This window comes from Microchirus variegatus (assembly GCF_963457635.1).
Source record: "Microchirus variegatus genome assembly, chromosome: 13".
NCBI classification, from domain to species: domain Eukaryota; kingdom Metazoa; phylum Chordata; class Actinopteri; order Pleuronectiformes; family Soleidae; genus Microchirus; species Microchirus variegatus.
Genome location: NC_139814.1, coordinates 15,555,149 through 15,579,834, shown reverse-complemented (window position 1 = coordinate 15,579,834; position 24,686 = coordinate 15,555,149). Strand labels below are relative to the sequence as shown.

General features: G+C 39.1%; 2 protein-coding genes across 2 annotated transcripts; one reads left to right on the top strand and one right to left on the bottom strand.

Annotated features, from left to right (window-relative positions):
• Positions 1 to 1,946: 1,946 nt before the first annotated feature.
• Positions 1,947 to 3,050, bottom strand: LOC310935588 (4-galactosyl-N-acetylglucosaminide 3-alpha-L-fucosyltransferase 9-like; the record flags this gene model as incomplete). The annotated part of the gene is made up of 1 exon (XM_083899518.1): positions 1,947 to 3,050. The coding sequence occupies one exon, from the start codon at positions 3,048 to 3,050 to the stop codon at positions 1,947 to 1,949; it is 1,104 nt and encodes a 367-aa protein (XP_083755644.1).
• Positions 3,051 to 11,332: 8,282 nt separating this feature from the next.
• LOC310935587 (uncharacterized protein) lies at positions 11,333 to 24,253 on the top strand (the record flags this gene model as incomplete). Its single annotated transcript, XM_083899517.1, has 2 exons — positions 11,333 to 12,415; positions 23,150 to 24,253. The coding sequence occupies 2 exons, from the start codon at positions 11,333 to 11,335 to the stop codon at positions 24,251 to 24,253; spliced, it is 2,187 nt and encodes a 728-aa protein (XP_083755643.1).
• Positions 24,254 to 24,686: the final 433 nt, after the last annotated feature.

Below are 24,686 nucleotides of genomic sequence, written 5' to 3'. Positions count from 1 at the left end.
TGTGCCAAGAAAAGAAAATGACGTAATCTTGATGGAAATGTGTCAGAGCACACATTTAAAGCCTTTTGCTTCAAATGATGTGATAAAAATTAGATGATTCATGTTTTTTACTTTATTTTTGAGCAGGATCAACAATAGTGATTTGAATGGGTTTCAATGAGCACACTTTGGTGCAAAGGTGTGTTGACGTGACTATTTTTGTCACAGTTGTTTAGAATGGACTAAAAAAAAAATTCACATGAACTTTTTTTAAAGCACCCAAAAATACACAACCTAGCAAATTTTGAACAATATGCATGAAAAAATTAAAAAGATATGCTAAAAAGAAAAAGTGAAAAACACAAAAAGGTGTAGGTGTGTTAAGGTTTAATCAAGTTACAAATATTATGCATTATGTAACCCAGTCCGCGATGGTTTTTCTTGACAAAGTAACAGTTTTAAAAGTCAGGTCAGACCTGCTCACACACCTTCAGCATGCACTGCTTCAAAAACACACCCTCAGAAAAAGACTTTGAAGCACGGGTGATTTCTTCAGCCACGATAAAGCGAGCTTTCACTGCCACGTCGTTTTTGGTTGTGGCTTTTGTGAACACATTCTGCTGCGATCACAGTCTCAATCTCAATTTCACTCGTCTCATCATGCATATACAATGACACACTGCGATCTAGTGGCGGGATGCTGTTACTTTGCGGGTAATGCAATCGCCATGCATTGTGGGAAATGTAAGTTTATGGTCAACGCACGCCTTAAAGCAGCATAGACCTATTTTAACACAGATTTTTAAGACCAATTAATTACTCGCGGGCCACATAAAATGACGTGGCGGGTCACATCTGGCCCCCGGGCCTTGAGTTTGACGCATGTGGTTTATGTGGTGTCCTGACTTATCTTTTTGAAATATACGTACCTGCAGTACCACCCCACACCATTGGGAGCTGCAGTTGAACTTTGATGTTATCAGTTGGCTTATGGCGTGTTTCCACCAGCTCGCCTCGCCTCGTTTGTGTGTATCGCGTGTAAAGGTGTGTGGATATGTAATGTACCTAAATACATGTTCCCTTTAACAAAGGTTTTACCGATTGTGTGTGTGTGTATGTTTATATGTCGAAGTGCTCTATACGCATGGTTCTCAAACTGTGGTACGTGTAGCTCCCTCTTGTGGTACTTGGAAGAAAATCAGAAATACTGTTCAACTGTATATACCAGGGTATATTATATATATACATACTGTATGTGTACATATATATGTATATATGTATATATACATATATATGTATACATATACATATATATATATATTATTCAGTACAAGCATTGTGGGAAATGGCTCCAGTCCTGGATGTTTTCTGATTATCACAGAATCTATTTATTAGAGTTATGCGTAAAAAGCCACTGACAAGTATCATGGTATTGATGACGAAAAAGCAAGAAAGCGATAGAGCAGTTTATTCACCAAAGCAGGACTTGAAGTCTGTGACGACAAAGAGGTGAGGGTAGAGATGATAGAGAAGGTGAACTAACATTTTTTTAGACATTATATCAGTGTCATCTTCCCTCACGGTGCAAACAAAACTTTTGACAAATCTTAACAAAGCCTCATTTCAGGAACTACAGGTATTGTGGAAAATAGCATGAATGAAAACATGTCCGTCAATAACATTGCACTCTTTCCTGTTTAAAAACATAACATAACATGAACTCCAACACACCAATCTACATCATTTTACTGAGCACATGTCAAGAACAGTCCCTACACAATTATTCCATGATGTACAATCTACAAGCTCATGTGACTACATTTACATGAGCCTGGACCCAGTCGTTATTTACACTTAATCTCTAATTTATCTGTGATTTATCTAGAAACATCTAAAGATGTCTGTGCTGTGGTAGTTAATTAATGATTGACTGATTACTTAACTCTTTCTCGTGCATTGCAGTGTTCTCAGTTCAGTTCTGGTGTAAAGTACCACTCATAAAGGTCATTAACTACATTGTACTCTCTGTATTTGGCTATGTGGTCACAGGCGAGGCAGGTGGGTTGAATGAACTGTTTTGCCACTTTCAGAAGATGAGGAAGGACATCATAGTACTTTCTCCACTCAAAATAAGCCATGTATGCTTCATCATCCTTGTCCAGCTGCTGTAGAAACTCTGCCATGGATTTTGCATCAGGGAAATCATTGACGTGAATGAAGGAGCCATTGGGAAGGAATTGCTCGTAGTTTTCTCTTGGTGAACCCAGAACGACGGGGACTGTCCCTGCTGCCAGGGGCCCATTGACCTTTTCTGTCATGTAATCTTTGAAGAGTGAGTTTTCAAACGAGAGGTAAAACTTACAACTACTGATGGTTGGGTAATAGTCTTCAGAGCTCAAACGGTGCCCGGTGTAAGCAGATCCAAAGAGATCCACCTTTATGTGTTTAGAAAGTTCACTGTAATATCTTGCCCGTGTCGTCGTTCCAGTTCCTGGGCTATTGTTACTGACGATCCAACACACCAGTTTGTCTTTCTTGGGCAGAACAAAGTCTTCCTTCATCTCTTCTTTCCTGATAGTCACCTCATCCCTCGTCACGATGTCAGCGTCTCGTCTGTAGCTCAGTGTTAAATTGAACATGTTTTCTGAACCTGGTTTCTTTGCTGTGTTCCTCGGAGATTCCTCATTAAGCCAAATCCACCTCTGAAATGTTGGCCGTGGATCTTGAGGCATGTTTTTAAAATCCCAATCAATATGTTTGTGGTAGAAAATGACTCCTTCTGCTTTGCTGTACATGGATCTATCATCAGTCAGTATGCAGCTGTCAATGTTGAAGTAGGTTGAGCAGGTATTGAAATCAAACTTATAACCAAAAGGCCAGAACCACAGCAGGACGATGGGCTTTTCAGTGGGAACTGTGCCTTCAGAGGTTTTTTCATCAGTTAATGTAGACGTAGATGGACACAAAGGAGGTGGTGGCTCAAAAAAAATAAAGAATGCAATAACAGAGCAGGAAAGGCCAACTGCAGCTAATGTAGCCAGACGTAGAGTTTTATCTGAACATGCCATCATCTGTGGAAACAAAGAAGGGAACATTGTGATCTCATAACGTCATGAGGAAAGTATGTGCTGTGCCAAAGTCTTGCAATGATATAATAACCGTACAACATAATTATTAATTTCTCTCATTTTACACAACAAGAAAATACAAAACATGTATGCAGAAAAAAAACACCTCTTAAGGGTTAAAGTGACAAGCATTTGACCTACTACTCTTATATTTGAACAATAGCATGATCCAGGTTATCTTCAACCTGGAGTGGGACTTTATTAATTAGGGTTTATTCATTAATAAATTATTTGTCCTAATACTTCATATCAACAAATAGACACGCTTGAGCATTACATATACAGAACATGTTGTATGAGTCAAACTCATTGACAGCTTGATAATATTAAAGACCAACTCACATTATTCCAGTCCAAATACCAATAATCCCAGAATTAGACGGACATAAAAACAACAAAGCTGGTGACTTCCTAAGTCTTTCTCTTCTCTGTAGTTACTGGATAAAGTGACAGTAAATGTCCAAACGGATTTCTGTGATTTCTGCCACATAAAAGCATATGGAGATATGATATGAAGGTGAGTCACTCCCTCTACCAACAAGCGGGTCCTCTTGTGATTATCCTTGTTGTGTAAATCAGACCATGGTGGCACAAGAAACAAGGCAGTAAAAAAATTCACCAATCCACGACTGTCCGTGGTTACAATAACGAACAAAGCAACAGATTTCGATAACGTGCACCCAGCTCCTCACAAAACAGCCACATAAGGGCTACTGCAGCACTCAGCTATAATTTGGAAATGCAGCTTATTTTATATTTAAAAGAATATAAAATCATGTATTGTATTTACTCACCTTTCCTTTTTGAAAAAATTAGGAGTGCCTCTGTTTGAAAACTTGTGGCAGGCATCTAACACATCAGTGCACTTGAACTGGTTACACAGAAATGTTTGCCTTGTTTTAGCTTTGCACGATAAGGATGGCAAAGACTCAGGCGTGGGGGGAGTTTGGTGAGGCCATGGAGAACGACTTCGGGGACGGCTTCGAGGAGGTTCTGGTCGGTGATCCGGCCAGTGGGGATGGGGTGCTGCTGACCTCGACCCGGGACGTTGTATGTCGTTTGCGGGATTTCTTCAAAGACCTCAATCCCACTGACACGTCTTCCAATGAGGAAGCAGAGTCTGGGGACTCAGGAGTGGGCTGTCCTATCTCTCTCTAACACATCAATGCACTTGAACTGGTTACACAGAAATGTTTGCCTCTTGTTGATGCTTAACCTGGCAGCCCATCAAGTTGATGGTTTTAGCTTCGCACGACAAGGCTCCTGTGCCGTGTTCAAATCAAATCAAATCAAGCTTTATTGTCATTCAACTCAACATACAACTGAAGTGCAGGCAGAATGAGAGAGTGTTTCTTTAGGAAACAAATAAGGACAGTAAAAACAGTAAGAATTGTAATGTCACAAAGTACAATTACTTTGTCACTGTGCTTAGGTACAAAAATCACATTATCTGTACTTTATTTTGTTATTTATATTTCTAGCAACTTATATCAACACTGTTATATATATATATAATTTTGATTCAGTGCAGTCATTGTGGGAAATGGCTCTAGTCCTGGATTTTTTTCTCATTAGCACAGAATCTATTTATTAGAGTTATGCATTAAAGCCACAGACAAATGTCATGGTATTGATGACAAAAAAACCAAGAAAGCGATGGAGCAAGTTTATTCACCAAAGCAGGACTTGAAGTCTGTGACGACAAAGAGGTGAGGGTAGAGATGATAGAGAAGGTGAACGATGAGTTATCTCCTGTCAGAGAGCATGAATCGGGACATGGTTTGTTTCTTTAGCTCTTTTCATCTGCACAGTTTTCATTACAGCTACCGTATGTAATTCATCATAAATGGACTGATTCTGGACCAACATGCACTGGGAGAGACGGCAACATTGCACATCGTGCAAAGTTATTTGTTGCACACAAATAACTTTGTTCTGACGCCCTGAGAGAGACAACACATTTCTTACAATGCAATCAAACCAGTATTTAAGCTAAAAAATTATATATATATATATATATATATTATATACAGGCTCTGCTTCCAAAATAATTAATCCGTTCATCCATTAGAGGCCAACAGGACATGACCTGGCAGCTACTGTGCAACCTTCTCCCCGAGGATGGTGAGAGATCCAATTTCACTGAGGCTGGAGGAAAAACACAAACTTTGAATTTACTTGCATATGTGCATCTATGTGTGTGTGTGCTTATTTTTGGTTGCTGCACTGAAGTGTTTAATAGTTAATAAGAGCCGTGTTTACTTGACAGAGCTGCTGCCCACTCAGTGGACGCTGCTCAAATGCTGCGGGAATACAGGAAATAGACATGAAATATTAGCAAGCGATGCTCATTCTGTGTTAATACTTTTTTTTTTTTTTTTAATTATTATTAGTCAGTTTATTATTGTACAATATGATGTTAGAATGTTGCATTGGTGTACATTGTGTTATGCAGTATGCATACATGCAATTTAATTGTGTAATTGTATGATATTGTAAAGTGGGGGCAGGACCAAACAAGCACTGCTTCTGCTCGAAACTGGGCCTTATATATATATATATATTTATATATATACATACATATATATACATTATATATATATGTGTGTATATGTATACACATATATATACATACAATATACAATTTTTTAAATATAGCGTCAGTGTTAATATCTTTTTATATTGTACTTTTTTTTGTTAATGCATGGTTATTATTAATTTATGGTCCTTACCTTACCTGACTGTTTTGCCGCTGTGAATTTCGCCACTGCGGGACAAATAATGGACTCTACCTCTAATCTTAAGATTGGTAAAACTGGTTCCTCCACAAAACAAAATCCCCAGACACAATCAGAGCAATGTGGTTCATGCCGTGCAATGTGAAGTGCAAAGTGAGGAGTGTCCTGAGCTCAGCCTCTGCATAAACGCGGGTCACAGCACAGAAGAGCCACCTGCATCTGAGGATGAGAATGTTCGCATTCAGGGTGGAGGTTAAAGCTGGTGCATGGGCTCCTACTGTAAAAAGAGGAAAAGAATGAAAGAGGAAGGGTGAATTGATTTTAAAAGTGGTTGTCTTTTTGTTTGTTTGTTTTGTTGTCTTGGTACGAGTGCCCATAGAGTGCAAAAGTCTCCCTTCATCTCCTCTTCTTTGATTCCTGAGGCGTGTCATTGTTCTTTGGTCGCTTGGCAGGCCTCCCATTCAAAACACGCAAAACATGCTCTGGCTGGTCTGATCAGGCTACTGTAAACATTAAGAGTGTACTCGCGCGTGAGGCCGTAGTGCGGGGCTCCGCAGACAGAGTGCGAACATAGAAGTATGTAAGGGGGCATTTGTGGGGGCGCGCTCAGTTGTTGCAGTATTCGCCGCAACGGCAGGGGGCGTACACCCAAAATATTCAACTTGTACTGCCGGTAAATGTCCGCTGCCTAGCAACAGCAGTAAACAACCACTTTCCGCATATCCCGTACGTTGGTCTCAAAATGTCTGTCTCTCGGTGTTTCACGTATTTGGACAAACATCCCATAATCCACCAGAATCACCGGGAGGGCTTTTCCCCCTGGGTCACCACTCTTTCTAGGCGCGTCTTTTGCCCTTCACAAAGCGATCCCCCTCGTTTTTCTTCACGTCCTACGGCAAAAACCATCGTCTTTTTGTAACGTTGTAACAATCTCCTTCCATGAATATAAGCTCATGTGACTGTGTCGGTGCACAGAAGAGTCATACAAATGCGCATACAAGCGGACCTGCTCAACCAGCCTTCCATGTGAGTGGAAGGCTGGTTGTGATTTATTTTGTTCAAACCCAGTAGTCCAGTGTCACTTTGCCACTCCTATTGACTACAATCTCAGATTTGAGTATTTCAACTCAAGAGAGTCGTGGAGCATGGCAGTGTGGTGGTCAAAATGCGTGACCAGTACACAGACACTCCTTACGGTCTGGTCACACTCAATGCCACAGATGTCACAAATCACGAGGAAGCGATGCCATTGGCTCGTGCTGAGTGCTGGGTTGAGCGTTACAGCTGTGGCAACACAACTGAATGTGCATCATTCCACGATCGACAACCTGGTGATGTCCGTGCGTCGCCGGTGTACCGCTCTGCGTGAGGCTAATGGTGGACACACACGTTATTGAAGTTTGTGAACTTGGATCATCGACCCCCATTGTGTTCTTCCTGCCATTACTCCAGGACTTTTGTTTTGAAATGGATCCTAATGCTCGCAAATTAAAGCCACTTTGTACTGTTATTTTTGGATAGTTACTCTGTTTTGTCACATAACAATAACTATAAGTTTTTCTTTGTGCGCTTATATTTTTGTTGAGTGTATTAACTCAAGTGCTACATTTTATGTTATTTTCTACTTTGAGGATGACATGTTCCTGAATTGTTGTTTAATTGTATCAAGAGGAAAGAATAAAGACTCTTGAATTTTTCATCTTGCCTGCGGCCTCGTGCATTTGGGTCCAAGCAGTGTAACACCTTCTGTAGTGGCCAAAGTACACTTAATTCCAAAGCCACTGAAAGAAATATTTTTATGCATTGGTGACCCTAGACAGGCTTGGATACATGTGAACAGGAATAACTTGGATGTACGGTAAGTGGAAATAAATGTGCAAACCCTTCATATGACTTTCTCTTGCCTTCGTGATTGATGAATTAAAACAGTGCCTACGAGTCAAGCCCATTAGAACCTTACTGTAGCTGAAGACTTTCAGTGGCTTTGGAATTAAGTGTATTTTGGCCACTACACCTTCCTAACAATTTCACACTAACAGTAGTACAAACATTTACAGAGTAAATAATAGAGGTACACATTTGCCTACCTGGTGAATATCAATAAAACACACACACACACACAGCTGTGTCAAGCAACTGCAAAGGTTCATATCTGTGTAACAAGAAGAAAGTGAGAAAATGTCCGTTTGAAATCATCAAGAGTCAATATCAAGAGCAAGAACAAGCTAGCACAACACGGGTAGCTAATTAGCTTAGCTCATAGCCAAATTGAATCGTCTACTCTTGGATAAAGTTACTATTTCAGCACAGAAAATGTCTGCAACTTTCACAGAGCGTTCTAGTAATATTTGAATGCATTAGAAATGTCTCACAGTCACTAACGACATATTCAAGTATTAAAACTCCGAATACAGCATCACACACGAACCCACCTGTGACAAGAGCGCAGTTCCCTCTGCTGAGGCACTGCATGCAGTTGCGCTATTAATCCACCAGGTGGCACTTAAACATTCAGGCAGGCGCATCAGTTGTGGTGAAATTCACAGTAGAGGTCATTTCTAACTCTATTCGGTTACATATACTCACTGAGTCAGGACTGATAGAAATAACGTTAGAACAATAACATAAAATAACCAACACACACAGATACATTTAGTCTGGTGTGTCATCAGTTGTCAGTTTTCCTGCTTTATGTTTAAAAATTCTGTTAAAAAAAATCTAAAAAATATTAAGTCTCTTCTGAAACAGAAGAGCTTACAGGAGCACACCCCTTAATAATTCTGTGTCCTGTAGGAACTGCTTTTACTCTGCAGCAAGTCGATTGATCGTCGATCAGTTCAAAATCTACACATTCACACACTAGATAAATGTAGCTGCTTAGTGCTACTGTGGCCTTAATGGAGGCCCCAACAGAGGGCCCCAACAGAGGGCCCCAACAGAGGGCCCCTTGACATGTATCACAAGAGAGCATTGTGTGAAATATTATATCATGTAAATTGTACACAACACATTAGTAAACTAGTACTCCTGTTTACTGTCTTCACGCATTATAACAAAGATCAAACTGCATGGATTTTTTTGGGTGTAACAGAAAAAGCACACAACAATATAAACATTATTCATTTATTGACACTTTTGTCAACAAGAAGAAGTAAAACTGTTAAAGTTTAACTAAATAAATAAATAAAGCAGTTGACTAAAAGCAAGGCAAAAAAAAGGGCAAGCAAATACTGGGAGTGAGTTCACTAACAGAGAAGCATCAGTTGCCCTTAAATGCAACTTGATTGGCATGCCATGAATTAAAAATATATATATATATATATATATATAGAGTATAAAGATCTCTAAATCAGTGTTTCCCAACCCCGGTCCTCAGGGAACACTGCCCTGCCATGTTTTAGATGTTGCCCTGCTCCAAAACACCTGATTCAGTGGAAACATTCAATTTTTGAACATTCAACAAAACAACAAAAGTTGAAGCATATATTTTTTTGTGACAAAAGTTGAAACATTAATTTATTTTATTATTTTTTCTTAATTTTTTTTTTTTTTTAATATAGCTTATTTTTTTTAATTAAATGACATAACTTAATAAAACATAACCTTTTTGATTTTTTTAAACAAAAGTTGAAACATTCAATTATTTGAATAAACAGGGCAACATCTAAAACATGGCATGGCAGTGTTCCCTGAGGACCGGGGTTGGGAAACACTGCTCTAAATGTCAATGTCCATGTCTCGAGGCGTCCTGTGAACAGTTTTACATGCGTCTCCTTATCACTATTGTGGTCGATGCTTTTTAAGCCGCGTGAGTATTTTGTGTTGCAGTACCACGAGTGGCCACTGGACCAAAAAGCCTTCAACGCTGAGAGGGCGGGGTTCTGCACAGTTCTTGTCATACGTCCATGATCTGACGTCTCGTTCTTCCTGATTCTGCCCGAACACAAACACGGATGTGTCAGAGAGGAGCAGGTGAGACGATTCATCCACGAATGATATGGCAAATATTACTTACTTTCACTATTCATGTGACGTGTGTGCGCTTGACCACTTTCCTTTTCTTCAAAGTTGTGCTCAGGTTACAGAAGCTCACCAGAACTCCTGCGAGGCACATCATATACAACGGTGAGACCTTCATTTACTGTTTTTTTGTTTTAAGTTAAATTTAAATCATCAGTTTTAAATACTCTAATGCAGGCATCAGAGTTAAATAGAAGTTGCGCATTACACCTCCTATTATGTGATTATCTAACTCCAGAGGTGATTGAAAGTTAGAATTTTTTTCACATGTTCACTCTCCTGTGTGGCTTAGATTTGGTTAGATTGCCATTTTGAAATGCTAATTGCGTCAATATATTATTATAAAACAAACAGTGCATTATTTGTGGGTCACGTTTACTGTTAAATTGAGGGCCACATCAGCATAATGGTTACCCTCAAAGGGCCAGATAACTGTCATATAGAATAAATGTAACCAAATATAATGTAAACTAAGGGTAACTACTGTTTAACATATTGCTAAATAACTTTCTGTATTTATGACTTATTCAAGTTGTAACCCGGTCCGCGATGGTGTTTCTTGACAAACTAACAGTTTTAAGAGTCTGTATCTGGTCGGGGTCAGACCTGCTCACACACTGCTTCAAAAACACACCCTCAGAAAAAGACTTTGAAGCACGGGTGATTTCTTTAGCCACAATAAACCTGGCTTTCATCCATCCATCCATCCATTATCTACCGCTTTATCCTCCACCAGAGGGTCTCGGAAGCTGGCTTTCACTGCCACGTAATTTTTGCCACATAAAATGATGTGGTGGGTCACATCTGGCCCCCGGGCCTTGAGTTTGACACGTGATGTAGGTTTTCCAACTTTTAAATAATGTCTAAAGATTATTTTGATGGTACGCAACAAGGTGTATGTCAGGTAAAAGTCACCTCGCCCTCTGACTCATTAATCTAGGGATTGAAACAATGTGCGTACAACGAGCAACAGGTTAAACAAGCCAATTTGAAAACACAAGTCACAGAAACCATGGCACTGTCGTTTATTTGTCAGGGTTAGTTTGCGTTTCTATACATACATACATATACATATGCATATATGTGTAAATATACATATATATATATACATATATATGTACACATATATATCATGCTTGTGATGTGGGTAACCGGACCGGACATAGGGATGGGGAGTGGACAGACAAAGCAACATGAAACAATAACAGTAATGACACTAACATTCATTTGTATAATAAGTGCAGTAACATGGAAGTCAATATGAAAATGCAGCCTCAAGGCCTCCAATGTGAACCAAGCATTATGGTGTTGTCACATATGGTCCTCTTTAAGTGATCCAAGCTTCTCATAATGACTATCCATTTGGTTTAATGGCACATTAATTACACTGTAACTTTAACAGTCAATTAACATTAACTTTGTTATAACTTATGTGATATTAATTCAATCTTTCTTTGCAGATTTACGATGGCTTCCACTCCCACTTCTAATTTGCGACACCTGTCCATCTTGGCCGTGCTGCTGTTTGGAATCATCATCCTATTTTCAATGTACTTCAGGTCTTTTCCAGTTCCAAAATGTCATCCCGCCCCCAAACCAGCTGCTGGTCACAAACAGTCAGTGGCCACAGTTCGGCCAAAGACCAAAAAGCCACTTGTGCTGCTGTGGTTTTGGCCTGAAAGCAGAAAGTTTGATTTGAAGGACTGTAAGAATGTTTTGGAAATGGATCACTGTGAACTCACAGATGATAGATCTTTATACTCCAAAGCTCATGGAGTTTTGATTCATCACAATGATATCAAAGATGACCTGTCCAACCTTCCCACCACACCAAGACCCAAATTTCAAAGGTGGATCTGGTTGAACATGGACACGCCCCCAAACACACGCAAGATCGCTGGTATGGAAGCCCTTTTTAACTTAACCTCGAGCTACAGGAAGGATGCAGACATTCCTGTTCGCTGGCAGCTAACTGTCAAGAAGAACCCAGACAAAGATTTTGTTCCACCAAAGAAAGAACGAGTGCTTTGTTGGATTGTTAACAGCACTGACCTCAACACAAAATCCTCGGAGCGTTACGACTACTACAACGAGCTTACAAAACACATGAAGGTGGATGTGTTTCACATCTCAGCTGAGAACGTGAACGGGGAAAACTATTTTGAGACCATTAGCACCTGCAAGTTCTTTCTTTCTTTTGAGGAATCAAATCACAGAGATTACATCACAGAAACATTCTACGGTCCACTCGCTATTGGAACTGTGCCAATAGCTCTGGGCCCACCAAGAAAAAACTATGAGAAATTTGTCCCTGGTACTTCCTTCATACATGTAACAGACTTCCCTGATGCTTTTGCACTGGCCGAATTCCTCCTCAAATTGGACGACGATGAAGAGGCGTACAAAAAGTACTTTACTTGGCATCGATTCTATTCTCTCAGGCGTCATTTTACTGATGAGCATCACAAGTTCACACTCGCCGTCTGTCAGGCCTGTCGCCATATTGGCTTCACCAATGAGTATAGAGTGGTTCGTGATCTGTGGAAGTGGGTGTCTCAGTGACACTGGAGTCTGTGTATTAGTATTAATTTGAATAGGAAAAATGCCTTCAACCATTTAAATAACATTCATCATCAGTGAAGCCAATAATATCAAAATCACTCAAAGATGGTAATGTGGTTTACTGGACAAAAAAAAAAAAAATAGCATGAAGGGTGACAGGTTAAGTTCTGCTGTATGTATAACAGGTTTAATGTCCGACTGTAATGAAAAATACCACCTGCTTGTTGAAGATACGTTTCCAGCGTATTCTTTCTCTCTTTCTTGGAATAACAACAAATATATGATCTTACTCTTCTGGTGCTATATTTCTAGACTGTTTCTGTGTGTGTGGCAGTAGATTTTCTTTACACGCAAACACATTTGTGTTTTCACCAATTCTCAGGGCATATATGCAACAGTTTTTTTGTTTGTTTATCCCCACATACCTGATTAGCACAGAATGTTCAAAGAATGTTAGCCCATGGTTCTCTTAAGCTTAGTAAGAACCAAACCAAAGACTAACGTTTAGGAAACGTTCCCTCAGGGTTATGCAGAAGCCTAACAAATACTCTCCTGTAGTTGCACTGTGGTCTACACACGATGCTCACATTTGGTTGCATCTTCTTTACAACTAAAAGAGAATGTTCTATGGTTTGAAAGTGTATTTTTAAGGTTATAATAGGTTTTAAGGTTATATCTTTTTTTAAAAAGACAATTGTACATATGAACCACAGAGGAATATATTTATATTCCACTTTCTCGATTTGTATTTTTGGGTTGTGGAAATTATGAATAAATATGAATATGACAATTAATCTTTGAAGGAGTATTTACTTGGTTAAGTCTTAGATGGGTCTAAGTGAAGAATTGAGGCAAACAACAGAGTTCCTCTCTGTTCCTCAGTCAAGCTAAAGTTTCTCTGGTCACATCTCTTACAAAAATAGAAGGCGGTTGGATCTGGCAGTGACACACCTGTACCTCTCAGCAGCCATGTTGGCCCACAGCATTCCTCAACCACCTCGGCAGGCAGCTCAGAAAAGAAACCTGCTTGACTACTCTCTGAAATGCACACATACAAAACACCCTGGAAGTAAATACCATGCTACAATGTTGTAATTATTAAATAACACCTTTGTGGTCCAAAACCAATTATCAGGTACTATATGTTTAGCAGGAGGATACATGAAGATTACGTTTGCACAGATCCAGATTGTTTGCTTTGTATAACAGTTAGGGCTGCAGCTATTAAATATTTTTGTAATCGAGTATTCTAGCAAAAGACAATATCTATTTAAAAAAAAAAAAATATATATATATATATATATATATATAATGCATAATGGAAATGGTGGTGTGGTAACATACCACATGAGTGTGAGTGTGTAGGCAATAATACTCTCTTGCAGTTTACCATGAATAAGTTTGTTGTTTAATAAATAAAGATTAACAGCATTTCTAGTCACATCATGAGTCACGACATCGCTACAAATACAGTACGCTCTGGTAAATTACATTAAATCAGCGAACATCAACATTTACGTTAGCATTAGCATTAGCAACTGGATGCTTAGGGCTCAGATGCTGAATCATTGAGGACGTGCTGTTGTGGTACACCAGTTGTCGTTTGCAGTGGTTACACTTCACCTTGTTGGATTCTTGGTTAAGCGTGAAATGGTCCCAAACTTTGGACACTATCTGCTTTTTACGGGCTGTTTCACTCTTCGTCTCCGCCTTCACGCCAGCTGAAATCCGGGTGTGTCTGCTAAAACGGTCCGTGTGAAACAATGATCCCTGCGCTGAACAGGCCGCATAACGCGCGCGATAAAAGCATTGAAGAAGCCAAAACTGTGAAACATCTTCAGTTTAACTTAAGTCCAGCGTTTACACGAAGGAGGCAAATATTGCGAGTTCATTGCGATTTTTAAAGGGAAACTGGCATAACTACAATCACCAGCAGTGTCTGTATTTCTAATACATATTTTCATCCACCACAATTCTCTCCCAATCCATCTCCCAACCCGCAACTGTTTCATAGTGGGCAATATGAGCTTAACATTATAAAGCAATATTACTTACTTCATTAGGCACACACCATTGATCTCTTTATTAGGCACATCACACACACATTGATCACTTCCAATACAACAATTAAAAAAAAACAGTTCAAGTCCTGCACCAGACACGATAAAAACTTTTGAAACATACTCGTTGCGTGTGCTCAATTCTGTATATTGCAGTGTTTCCACAGCAGTTTTCATGTAAAGTACCACTCATAGAGGTCATTAACTACATGGTACTCCTTGTCTTTTGGAATGTGGTCACAGGCGAGGCAGATGGGATGAATGAATTCATTCTGCGTTGACAAAAGATGAGGAACAACTTTATAGTACTTTCTCCACTCAAAATAACCCATGTACGCGTCATCGTCCTTGTCCAGCTGCTGTAGAAACTCTGCCAGTGATTTGGTGTCAGGGAAGTCATTGATGTGAATGAAGGAGCCATTGGGAATAAACTGCTCATAGTTTTCTCTTGGTGGACCCATAACTACAGGGACCGTCCCTACAAAGAGGGGCCCGTTTACCTTTTCTACAAAGTAGTCCTTGTGGAGCGAGTTCTCAAGTGAGAGGTAAAACTTACAACTAGCAAGGGTCGGGTAATAGTCTTCAAAGCTCAACCGACGCCCTGTATGTGCAGAACCAAACACTTCAATCTTTATATGTTTGGATAGTTCATTATAATATTGCTCTCTTGTACTTGTTCCAGTACTTGCAGCGTTGTTACTGACGATCCAACACAACAGTTTGTCTTTCTTGGGCAGAACAAAGTCTTCCTTCATCTCTTCTTTCTTGATTGTCACCTCATTCCTCACCACAATGCCAGCGTCTCGTCTGTAGCTCAGTGTTAAGTTGAACAGGTTTTCCAAACCTGGTATCCTCAACGTGTTTGTCGGAGATTCCACGTGGAACCAAATCCATTTCTGAAAAGATGGACGTGGGTGCAGAGGCATGTTTGATAAATCCCATGCAACATTTTTATGGAAGATAACGACTCCTTCTGCTTTGCTGTACATGGATCTGTCAGCAGTCAGTGTGCAGCTGTCAATGTTGAAGTAGGTTGAGCAGGTTTTGAAATCAAACTTTACACCAAGAGGCCAGAACCACAGCAGGACGATGGGCTTTTCAGCGACTCGAGACGTAGATGGACACAAAGGAGGTAGTGGCTTGAAAAAAAACAAGAATGCAATAACAGAGCAGACGAGGCAAGCAATTGCCATTGCCATATACATAGTTTTTCTGAAGGCTGTCATCTGCGGAGACAAAACAGAAAACATTGTGAACTTTTCGACTGCAACATCATGCCTAAATGACATATGCCGCTTTTCCACTATATGGTCCTGGCACGCCTGGTACTTTTTTTTTTTTTAGGACCGGCTTAGCGAGATTCCAAGCGAGCTGAGCCGACACTATGTGTGACGTCGTCGGACTGCCGTCACAGGACGAGTCATGAGCAAGACGTCCGACACAAGAATCAAACCCAACTGTTGATCAATTAAAAAGACATGATTACTTGCGTTCATCTCCAACATTTAGCATGTAAATGTCTAAAATCTCAATATTTACGAGCCGCATCACAAACCCTGCCACTGTATTCTAATGCAGTGTTTCCCAACCCTGGTCCTCAGGGAACACTGCCCTGCCATGTTTTAGATGTTGCCCTGTTTTTTTCAAATAATTTCATTTTAAGTTTCAACTTTTGTTTAAAAAAGAAAATTAAAAAAATGTTGTTTTAACTTTTGTCATCAAAAATAAAAATGTTAGATTTACATTTTTTTCCCAAAAACAATTAATGTTTCAACTTTTGACAATTAACAAAAAAAAAAAAAAAAAAAGTATGATTCAACTTTTGTTGTTTTGTTGAATGTTGTTCAAAAATGTAATCTTTCATCTGAATCAGGTGTTTTTGGAGCAGGGCAACATCTAAAACATGGCAAGGCAGTGGTTCCCTGAGGATCGGGGTTGGGAAACACAGTTCTAATGATTCAGTTACACTGAAAACAACTGCTTCGCAAGTCGCTGGTCACTCGTTCGTGTGTGTCACGTATAAAACAAAATTTGCAGCAGTTTCATGCAGCCGTGCAGGGATGACTCCGCCCACGCTGAGGAGGTGCCGGGGTCCCGAGGTGGGACCATGTAGTGGAAAAGCGGCAATAATCAACTTTAATCACACATTTCAGAACTCTGCATAGAGCCAACATAGGCATTCTGATCGCTTACCTGGGCAAAATGTAAAAGAAAATACTGTTCTTCTCTTTTCTAAAGAAAGATTGGCTTTGTATCTACAGCAGTAACATTTGATACCCCATTGATACCTGTCAGTAAAATACGTTTGAGGACATCTCACGATCTCCTTGACCAAACCACCCACAGAGGTGATCGAGGACACAATACATTACTCTTTACATTCCTGACCTCTTTCACTATTATAAACCCACCTCCCAGACCTGTTGGTCTGCTCACTACTCCCAGAACAAAGCATGGAGATGCAGCCTTTTGTTTTTCTGTCCCTAAAAAGCCTGAAATAGATTACCACAAAACCTGGTACCAGCTTCTACATTAGACAAAGTACTAGTATCTGTTGTTAGTTGGGCAATAACAATGTTGCAAAGCAGGTTGGTCTGAGAACCATGGTTACTTAAGCTGAAGAGGACAAAGCATGTTACACTTCATTGGCAAAATGAAATAGCTTCATTGTCGACCTTTTTCAAATCTTTTGTGGTAACAGACTTAGAGAGTTTGTGACACTAAATCGAAGCGTAGCATGAATCGTTACTTACGTAATGTTGATGCTTGCATTCTATTATCTTATCACCTTTGTTCAGAAACTATAAGGAGTATATTGTATACTATTGTATAGTATCTTTCATGCAAACAATGTCAATATTTAGCAGTTTACTGTGTTTAATGTCACTTTTGTTTAATGTAAAGAAGTAGCTTTAATTGAAGTTGAAGTTTAACTTCCACAACACGAGTTATAAGAGCGCACATGTGATACAGAACAGTGGGTGTAGCTTCATCATTCATCATCATTAAGGATTTCAACTCTTAACCAGGGTTATTATAGGTAACAAAGTCTAAAACTAAAACTAGCAGTGAAAAAGTAATTTAATTAACTGAAATATACATACATATATATAATAAAAACAAATGAAAATTTCAAAACTATAATAACCCTGCTCTTAACTCAAGAACTCTTATCTGATTCTCAGGAAGAAATAAGATCACTACCACATGAAAACAAACAAACAAACAAACCTCTTAAACTCACCTTGACCTCGAGTATGGGACAGCTGTATCTCTTTGCTATGCTGGTAGGGTTCTGGCTCAAGACTTCAACACAGGAACACGGAAACACATGTGACACACACACACACACACACACACACACACACACACACACACACTCACTCACACACACACACACACTCACTCACACACACACACACACACACACACACACACACACACACACACACACACACACACACACACACACACACACACACACACACACACAGTTAGTGTATTTATACTCAACAAAAACATAAACACACAAACTTGAAATGGTGAACAAAAATAGAATGTCATGACATTTGCTCTGATTCTTGATGCATTTGTTTATGGAATGATTTGTTTTGCTCAAACCCAGTAGTCCAGTGTCACTTGGCCACTCCTATTGACTACAATCTCAGATTGAGCATTTCAGCTCACCAGAGTCATGGAGCATGGCAGAGTGGTGGTTAATATGAGTGACCAGTACACAGACACTCCTTAAAAGGGCACACCAAAATGTGGACTTTTGTTACTTGTTAATATGCCACAGATGTCACAAATCATGAGGGAGCAATGCCATTGGCTAATGCTGAGTGCTGGGTTGAGCGTTTACAGCTGTGGCAACACAACTGAATGTGCATCATTCCACGATCATTCCAGGCCACGATCGACAACCTGGTGATGTCCATGCGTCACCGGTGTACCGCTCTGCGTGAGGCTAATGGTGGACACACCCGTTATTGAAGTTTGTGAACTTGGATCATCGACCCCCGTTGTGTTCTTCCTGCCATTACACCAGGACTTTTGTTTTGAAATTGATCCTAATGCTCGCAAATTAAAGCCACTTTATTGATAAAGTTGTACTGTTATTTTTGGATAGTTACTCTGTTTTGTTTGGAGCCTCTCCAGTATAGAATGTCACATAATGCCGGCCCTTCACTCCACTAGCATGTGTTTATCCCCTGGTTTAACATCAGAGATGCAGTCTCACCCTGTCATCTCTCATCTGCAGAACACGTGGAACAAAGTTGCTGAGAGTGATTGACAGTTACGCAGAGTTAGGGGATTCAGTCACTTGGGGCTAGTTGTTCAAAAAATGTAATCCGGATCAAAATGATCAGGATTTGGAAATCCCATGTTTTGCTATCCAGGATCAGTTAATCCGTCGTACTTTTAAGTCGGTTTTTCAAAGCAACATTGGATTGGATCACCCTGATCCAGATACACAGCTTTCAGGATAACCAAATCCGGATAACCAGCTATGTAAAGAACAGGTAGAAGAGCCAACATTGGGTCACTTTAAGTGTTTATTTTGGGACGAAACACAAAACATAAGAACCAGACCAACCTCTGGCATTCTGTCAGAATGAGGGACTGACTGGACGTGTAGTAAGGGATGCAATTGTTCAAAATTATTTTTGACAGGTTCATATCTGATGATTGTTTCTTTGACATTAATATACAGTGATGAATGACATTGACAGAGATGAACAACTGAATATATTATTTTTGTTTGTTTGAAATCCGTTTTGGGGTTTATTTCATGGGGACAAGATTTATGACACTTCCGTTACTATACTGAAAGGCTTAATTGGTAGCCGATGTCTACTTTATCACTGTAACGGTTAAACAAGTCAAGTGCAAAATATAAATAAAAGTATATACACTGAATGATACAAATGTATTATTTGACCAATTTTAAAGTTTTACTGCATTTTCTTCCTGAAATCCACCTTGAAATCCTACCCCTTGTTGGCATCAGGGTAATCCTGTTTTTTTAGGATCAGTTATCCGAATTCTACTGAAAAGTTTTGAACAACACAAACTGAAGGTTTGATCCATTTCCAAACTAGGATTGGATGATTTACATGATACAGAGTAACTTTAGCTTGACTGAGGAACAAAGAGGAACTCCTTCGTTTGCCTCAGTTCTTCACTGAAACCCATCTTAGACTTAACCAAGTAAATACTGGAAAGATAAATTTTCATATTCATATTTATTCATAATTTCACCAACCCAAAAATACAATTCGAGTATACAATTGTCTGCAAAAAAAAAGGTTCGCTATAACCTTAAATTACAACCTATAGGTGAATCTAGCAATTGCAAACCTGTATTTAATGATATCTAAACATTTTAATTAACTTTAATTTAAGTTAACTTTCTAAACTCAGAACATTCTCTTTTAGTAAAAAAAATGCAACCAAATGTGAACATCGTGTGTAGACCACAGTGCAACTACAGGAGAACATTTGTTAGGCTTCAGCATAACCCCGAGGGAACGTTCTCTAAACATTAGTCTTTGGTTTGGTTCCAACTAAGCTTAGGAGAACTGTGGTGACTATGACTGTGAGTAAGAGTTAGAAATGACCTACTATTATGAATATTAAGTGCCACCTAGTGGATTAATAGCGCAACTGCATGCAGTGTCAGCAAAGGGCACACAGGTGGGTTCGTGTGTGATGCTGTATTCTGTGTTTTTGGAGTTTAATACGTGAATATGTTGTTTTTATTTTTTTAATGTTATTATTATTATTATTATTATTATTATTAATAAATAGGTAAAATACATCCAGAAGATCATGAATAACCATGAACAATTATTAACTTTTGGTAACATATGCACCATTGCCTTGTGTGTGCTGGGATTCAATGACATGTGAATCAATGAATAAATAAAATGTTTCTATAAAACTGTAACAGACACAATTGACCCCTTACTTACCCAGTTCCCTGTTTCCAGTTACCAACCTGGCTCCTGTCACCACCAGCCACATGTTAACTTCTGCACCGGCAGTGTTTAGATACTGCACTGTCGACATCTGCACTGGGTTTTTCTGTGGACACATAACGGGGGAGCGATAATTATAAAACTAACAAAGAAAATCACACCTGCCGTGTGTTTTAAAATAGTTGCGTTGGTGTGATGTACACAGATGTATACAGAAATATTTATGTATATCGTACTTGTCACAGACAAAACAAGTCCAATAAAAAACAATAGGAGATTAAAAATATATATTATAATACATTTTATACAAGGCACTTTTTTATAATAAGTGCCTTTTTTTTTGAAGCACCAAAGGACGACACCGTCAACAGAAAATGGAACAGTGAAACCACAGAGAGAGCTGTTTTGAACAAGTGAGTTTTGAGTCTGGATTTGAAGAGGGGGCAAAGAAAGTCTGGCAACCAAAGAACGAAGGCACATGGAACAACGTTAAACCTTTATATTAATAATAAGTTATAAGTCATCGGTGAATAAAGATGTTGGCACAGCCCTCGCAATAGCGTATATGGATGATTATTCCCTGTTTGCTTTAATCTCGATTACAAAATGTGTGTCAAGCCTAAGCTGGAGAAGTTGAGCTTGGCTTCCTTCCAAAGTGAATGTAATGCATGAGCACCTGACAGGTGGTCTGCAGGACTTATCTCTGATCTTTCATCTTTGTGAGTGGGTATTGTTATTAGCTTGATCTGAGCAAACAATTGTGTTTGCGTTTCTGACAGGTTGGCTCATTTTTCCATTTCAAATAATGACGCTGTTTGCCCTATGTGTTGTTGGATGACAACATTTGTCCTCTCAGTGGAGTTGAGAAGCGAACAAAACACAGGCATTATAGCTGAAATCAATGCATTGTCCCTCTTATTGAGGTCAACAGGGGGAAAGAGGCTCGCTAGTAGTCAAACACGTGGCGATAAAGCAAAGGCGGTGCTTTAATGACACAGCTGCACTTTGTGGAAGTGCTTTTATTATAAGCATTATTTAAATCTAAATAGTTACTACCAGACATTCCTAACATCAAATTCTGCGCATTTACATAGTAAGGTCAAGACCTTACAATAATTACAGAGAGACCACAGGGATAATTATTATATTATGGTATGAGCGTGCGATCATTTCTCAAAACCTCCTGGAATGTGTAGCTGAGTTTGACATGGGAGCTGTAAGGGTTAATACTAGGGCTGGCGGAAAAAATCGATTCACATAGGAATGGCGATTCTAATCATCTACGATTCTGAATCGATTAAAATAAACTAAAATTATTATTATTTTTTTAATTTATATTTTGAAAAACCACACAAAACACCAGTTTGTGTTAATTGTGTACAGTTTATTTTTCTAACTTCTGGGAGAAAAAGGCAACTAGCCTAAGTTATTTGTTTTGTACAGTAAGAAAGTTTTATTTGTTTTGAACGAATATATATTAACTTTTGTTTTAAAGGTGCCATATGTAAGAATGTGACTTACATGTGATGACAGAAGTGACTTCATATTTGTAGATGGGTTTGTTTAAACTTAAGCAGGAAACTGACAACTGATGACACAGACAGCATGGAAGGGTTTTGCTGCCACAGTGTAAATATTGCGTATTGCTGTCACAATATAGTGATACTGAGCCAAAAAAAGTATGTGTATATGTATTTGCGTGTATATACATACATGTAAGTGTGCATTGTGTGTATATATACACACAAATGTATGTTTATATATATATACACACACACGTATGTATCTATACATATATATATATATACAGTTCTAGTGCATTTATGTGTCAGACGCCTTACAGGTTTTCAAACAGAGGCATATTTGATATGCTAATTTCACGTGAGTGCAGTGTCAGTACTGCAGCTATGAGCCAGTTCCCCAATGCAAATTTCACAAAAGACAATGAGAGCCATAAAGCTGCTACTGCTGTACTTTTTCCGTGTGCCAACGGTGAGTTTTTCTATCTTTCTAAGAAATATTGTTTACAAAAATTTGCACTCTGCAGTCCTCTGCAGGGTTATACTTCAAACTTGTTTTGTAAAAGTGTTTCTATATTAATATATCTGTAGTTTAGTTTTGCATGGAATTCATTGTAGCCTGCTTAGTTTTTTATTGTACCGCAAATAAAAAGGTGTTGCGTGATTAACAAGTCAAAAGAAGTTTACACTAAGACACATTTTATACAAAGATCCAAAACAGTGAGCCAGAGCCATAAATCCCTTTTTGCCTGTCAAATTCTGGGATCATTGGCATTTGGACTGGAATAATGTAAGTTGGTATTTTAATATTATCAAGCTGTCAATGAGTTTAACTCATACAACATGTACTGTATATGTAATGCTCAAGCGTGTCTTGAATAAAGCTGGCAACATAATGTCTATTTCACATGCAGCAGATATTTGTGACATGAAGTATTAGGACAAATAATTAATTAATGAATTAACCCTAATTAATAAGGTTCCACTCCAAGTTGAAGAGAACTTGGGCCATGCTATGGTTATAAACAATATAAATATAAGGGTAGTAGGTCAAATGGGAAATAAATAATTATATTGCATGGTCATTATAGCATTGCAAGATTTTTGACTTCCTCATGATGTTGTTATGAGATCACAATGTTCCCTTCTTTGTTTCCACAGATGATGGCATGTTCCAATCAAACTCTACGTCTGGCTACATTAGCTGCAGTTGGCCTTTCCTGCTCTGTTATTGCATTCTTTATTTTTTTTGAGCCACCACCTCCTTTGTGTCCATCTACGTCTACATTAACTGATGAAAAAACCTCTGAAGGCACAGTTCCCACTGAAAAGCCCATCGTCCTGCTGTGGTTCTGGCCTTTTGGTTATAAGTTTGATTTCAATACCTGCTCAACCTACTTCAACATTGACAGCTGCATACTGACTGATGATAGATCCATGTACAGCAAAGCAGAAGGAGTCATTTTCTACCACAAACATATTGATTGGGATTTTAAAAACATGCCTCAAGATCCACGGCCAACATTTCAGAGGTGGATTTGGCTTAATGAGGAATCTCCGAGGAACACAGCAAAGAAACCAGGTTCAGAAAACATGTTCAATTTAACACTGAGCTACAGACGAGACGCTGACATCGTGATGAGGGATGAGGTGACTATCAGGAAAGAAGAGATGAAGGAAGACTTTGTTCTGCCCAAGAAAGACAAACTGGTGTGTTGGATCGTCAGTAACAATAGCCCAGGAACTGGAACGACGACACGGGCAAGATATTACAGTGAACTTTCTAAACACATAAAGGTGGATCTCTTTGGATCTGCTTACACCGGGCACCGTTTGAGCTCTGAAGACTATTACCCAACCATCAGTAGTTGTAAGTTTTACCTCTCGTTTGAAAACTCACTCTTCAAAGATTACATGACAGAAAAGGTCAATGGGCCCCTCGCAGCAGGGACAGTCCCCGTCGTTCTGGGTTCACCAAGAGAAAACTACGAGCAATTCCTTCCCAATGGCTCCTTCATTCACGTCAATGATTTCCCTGATGCAAAATCCATGGCAGAGTTTCTACAGCAGCTGGACAAGGATGATGAAGCATACATGGCTTATTTTGAGTGGAGAAAGTACTATGATGTCCTTCCTCATCTTCTGACAGTGGCAAAACAATTCATTCAACCCACCTGCCTCGCCTGTGACCACATAGCCAAATACAAAGAGTACAATGTAGTTAATGACCTTTATGAGTGGTACTTTACACCAGAACTGCTCTGACAACACTGCAATATAAGATCATTACACCTGCCATACACACTTAGTACCTACTGCATATGATGCAATGATAAAAGTATGCAAATGTGTTTTGTGGCACTTTAAGGTGCACAAGAAAGAGTTAAGTAATCAGTCAATCATTAATTAACTACCACAGAACAGACATCTTTCTAAATAGATAAATTAGAGATTAAGTGTGTTAATGTGTTCTATATGTTCTATCTGCCTGAGGCTCTCCTCTTTATCACCATCAGTGGCTCTCTATTTCTCTTTCAGTTAGAATTAGTTATTGAATAATGATTGGGTCCAGGCTCATGTAAATGAAGTTGTGTGAAATTCTTCTGCAAACTAGATTGTACATCATGGAATAATTGTGTAGGGCTTGAAATAAACAGATAAGCATGTTTCTCAGTTGATTTCAAAGACGGTAACCGTT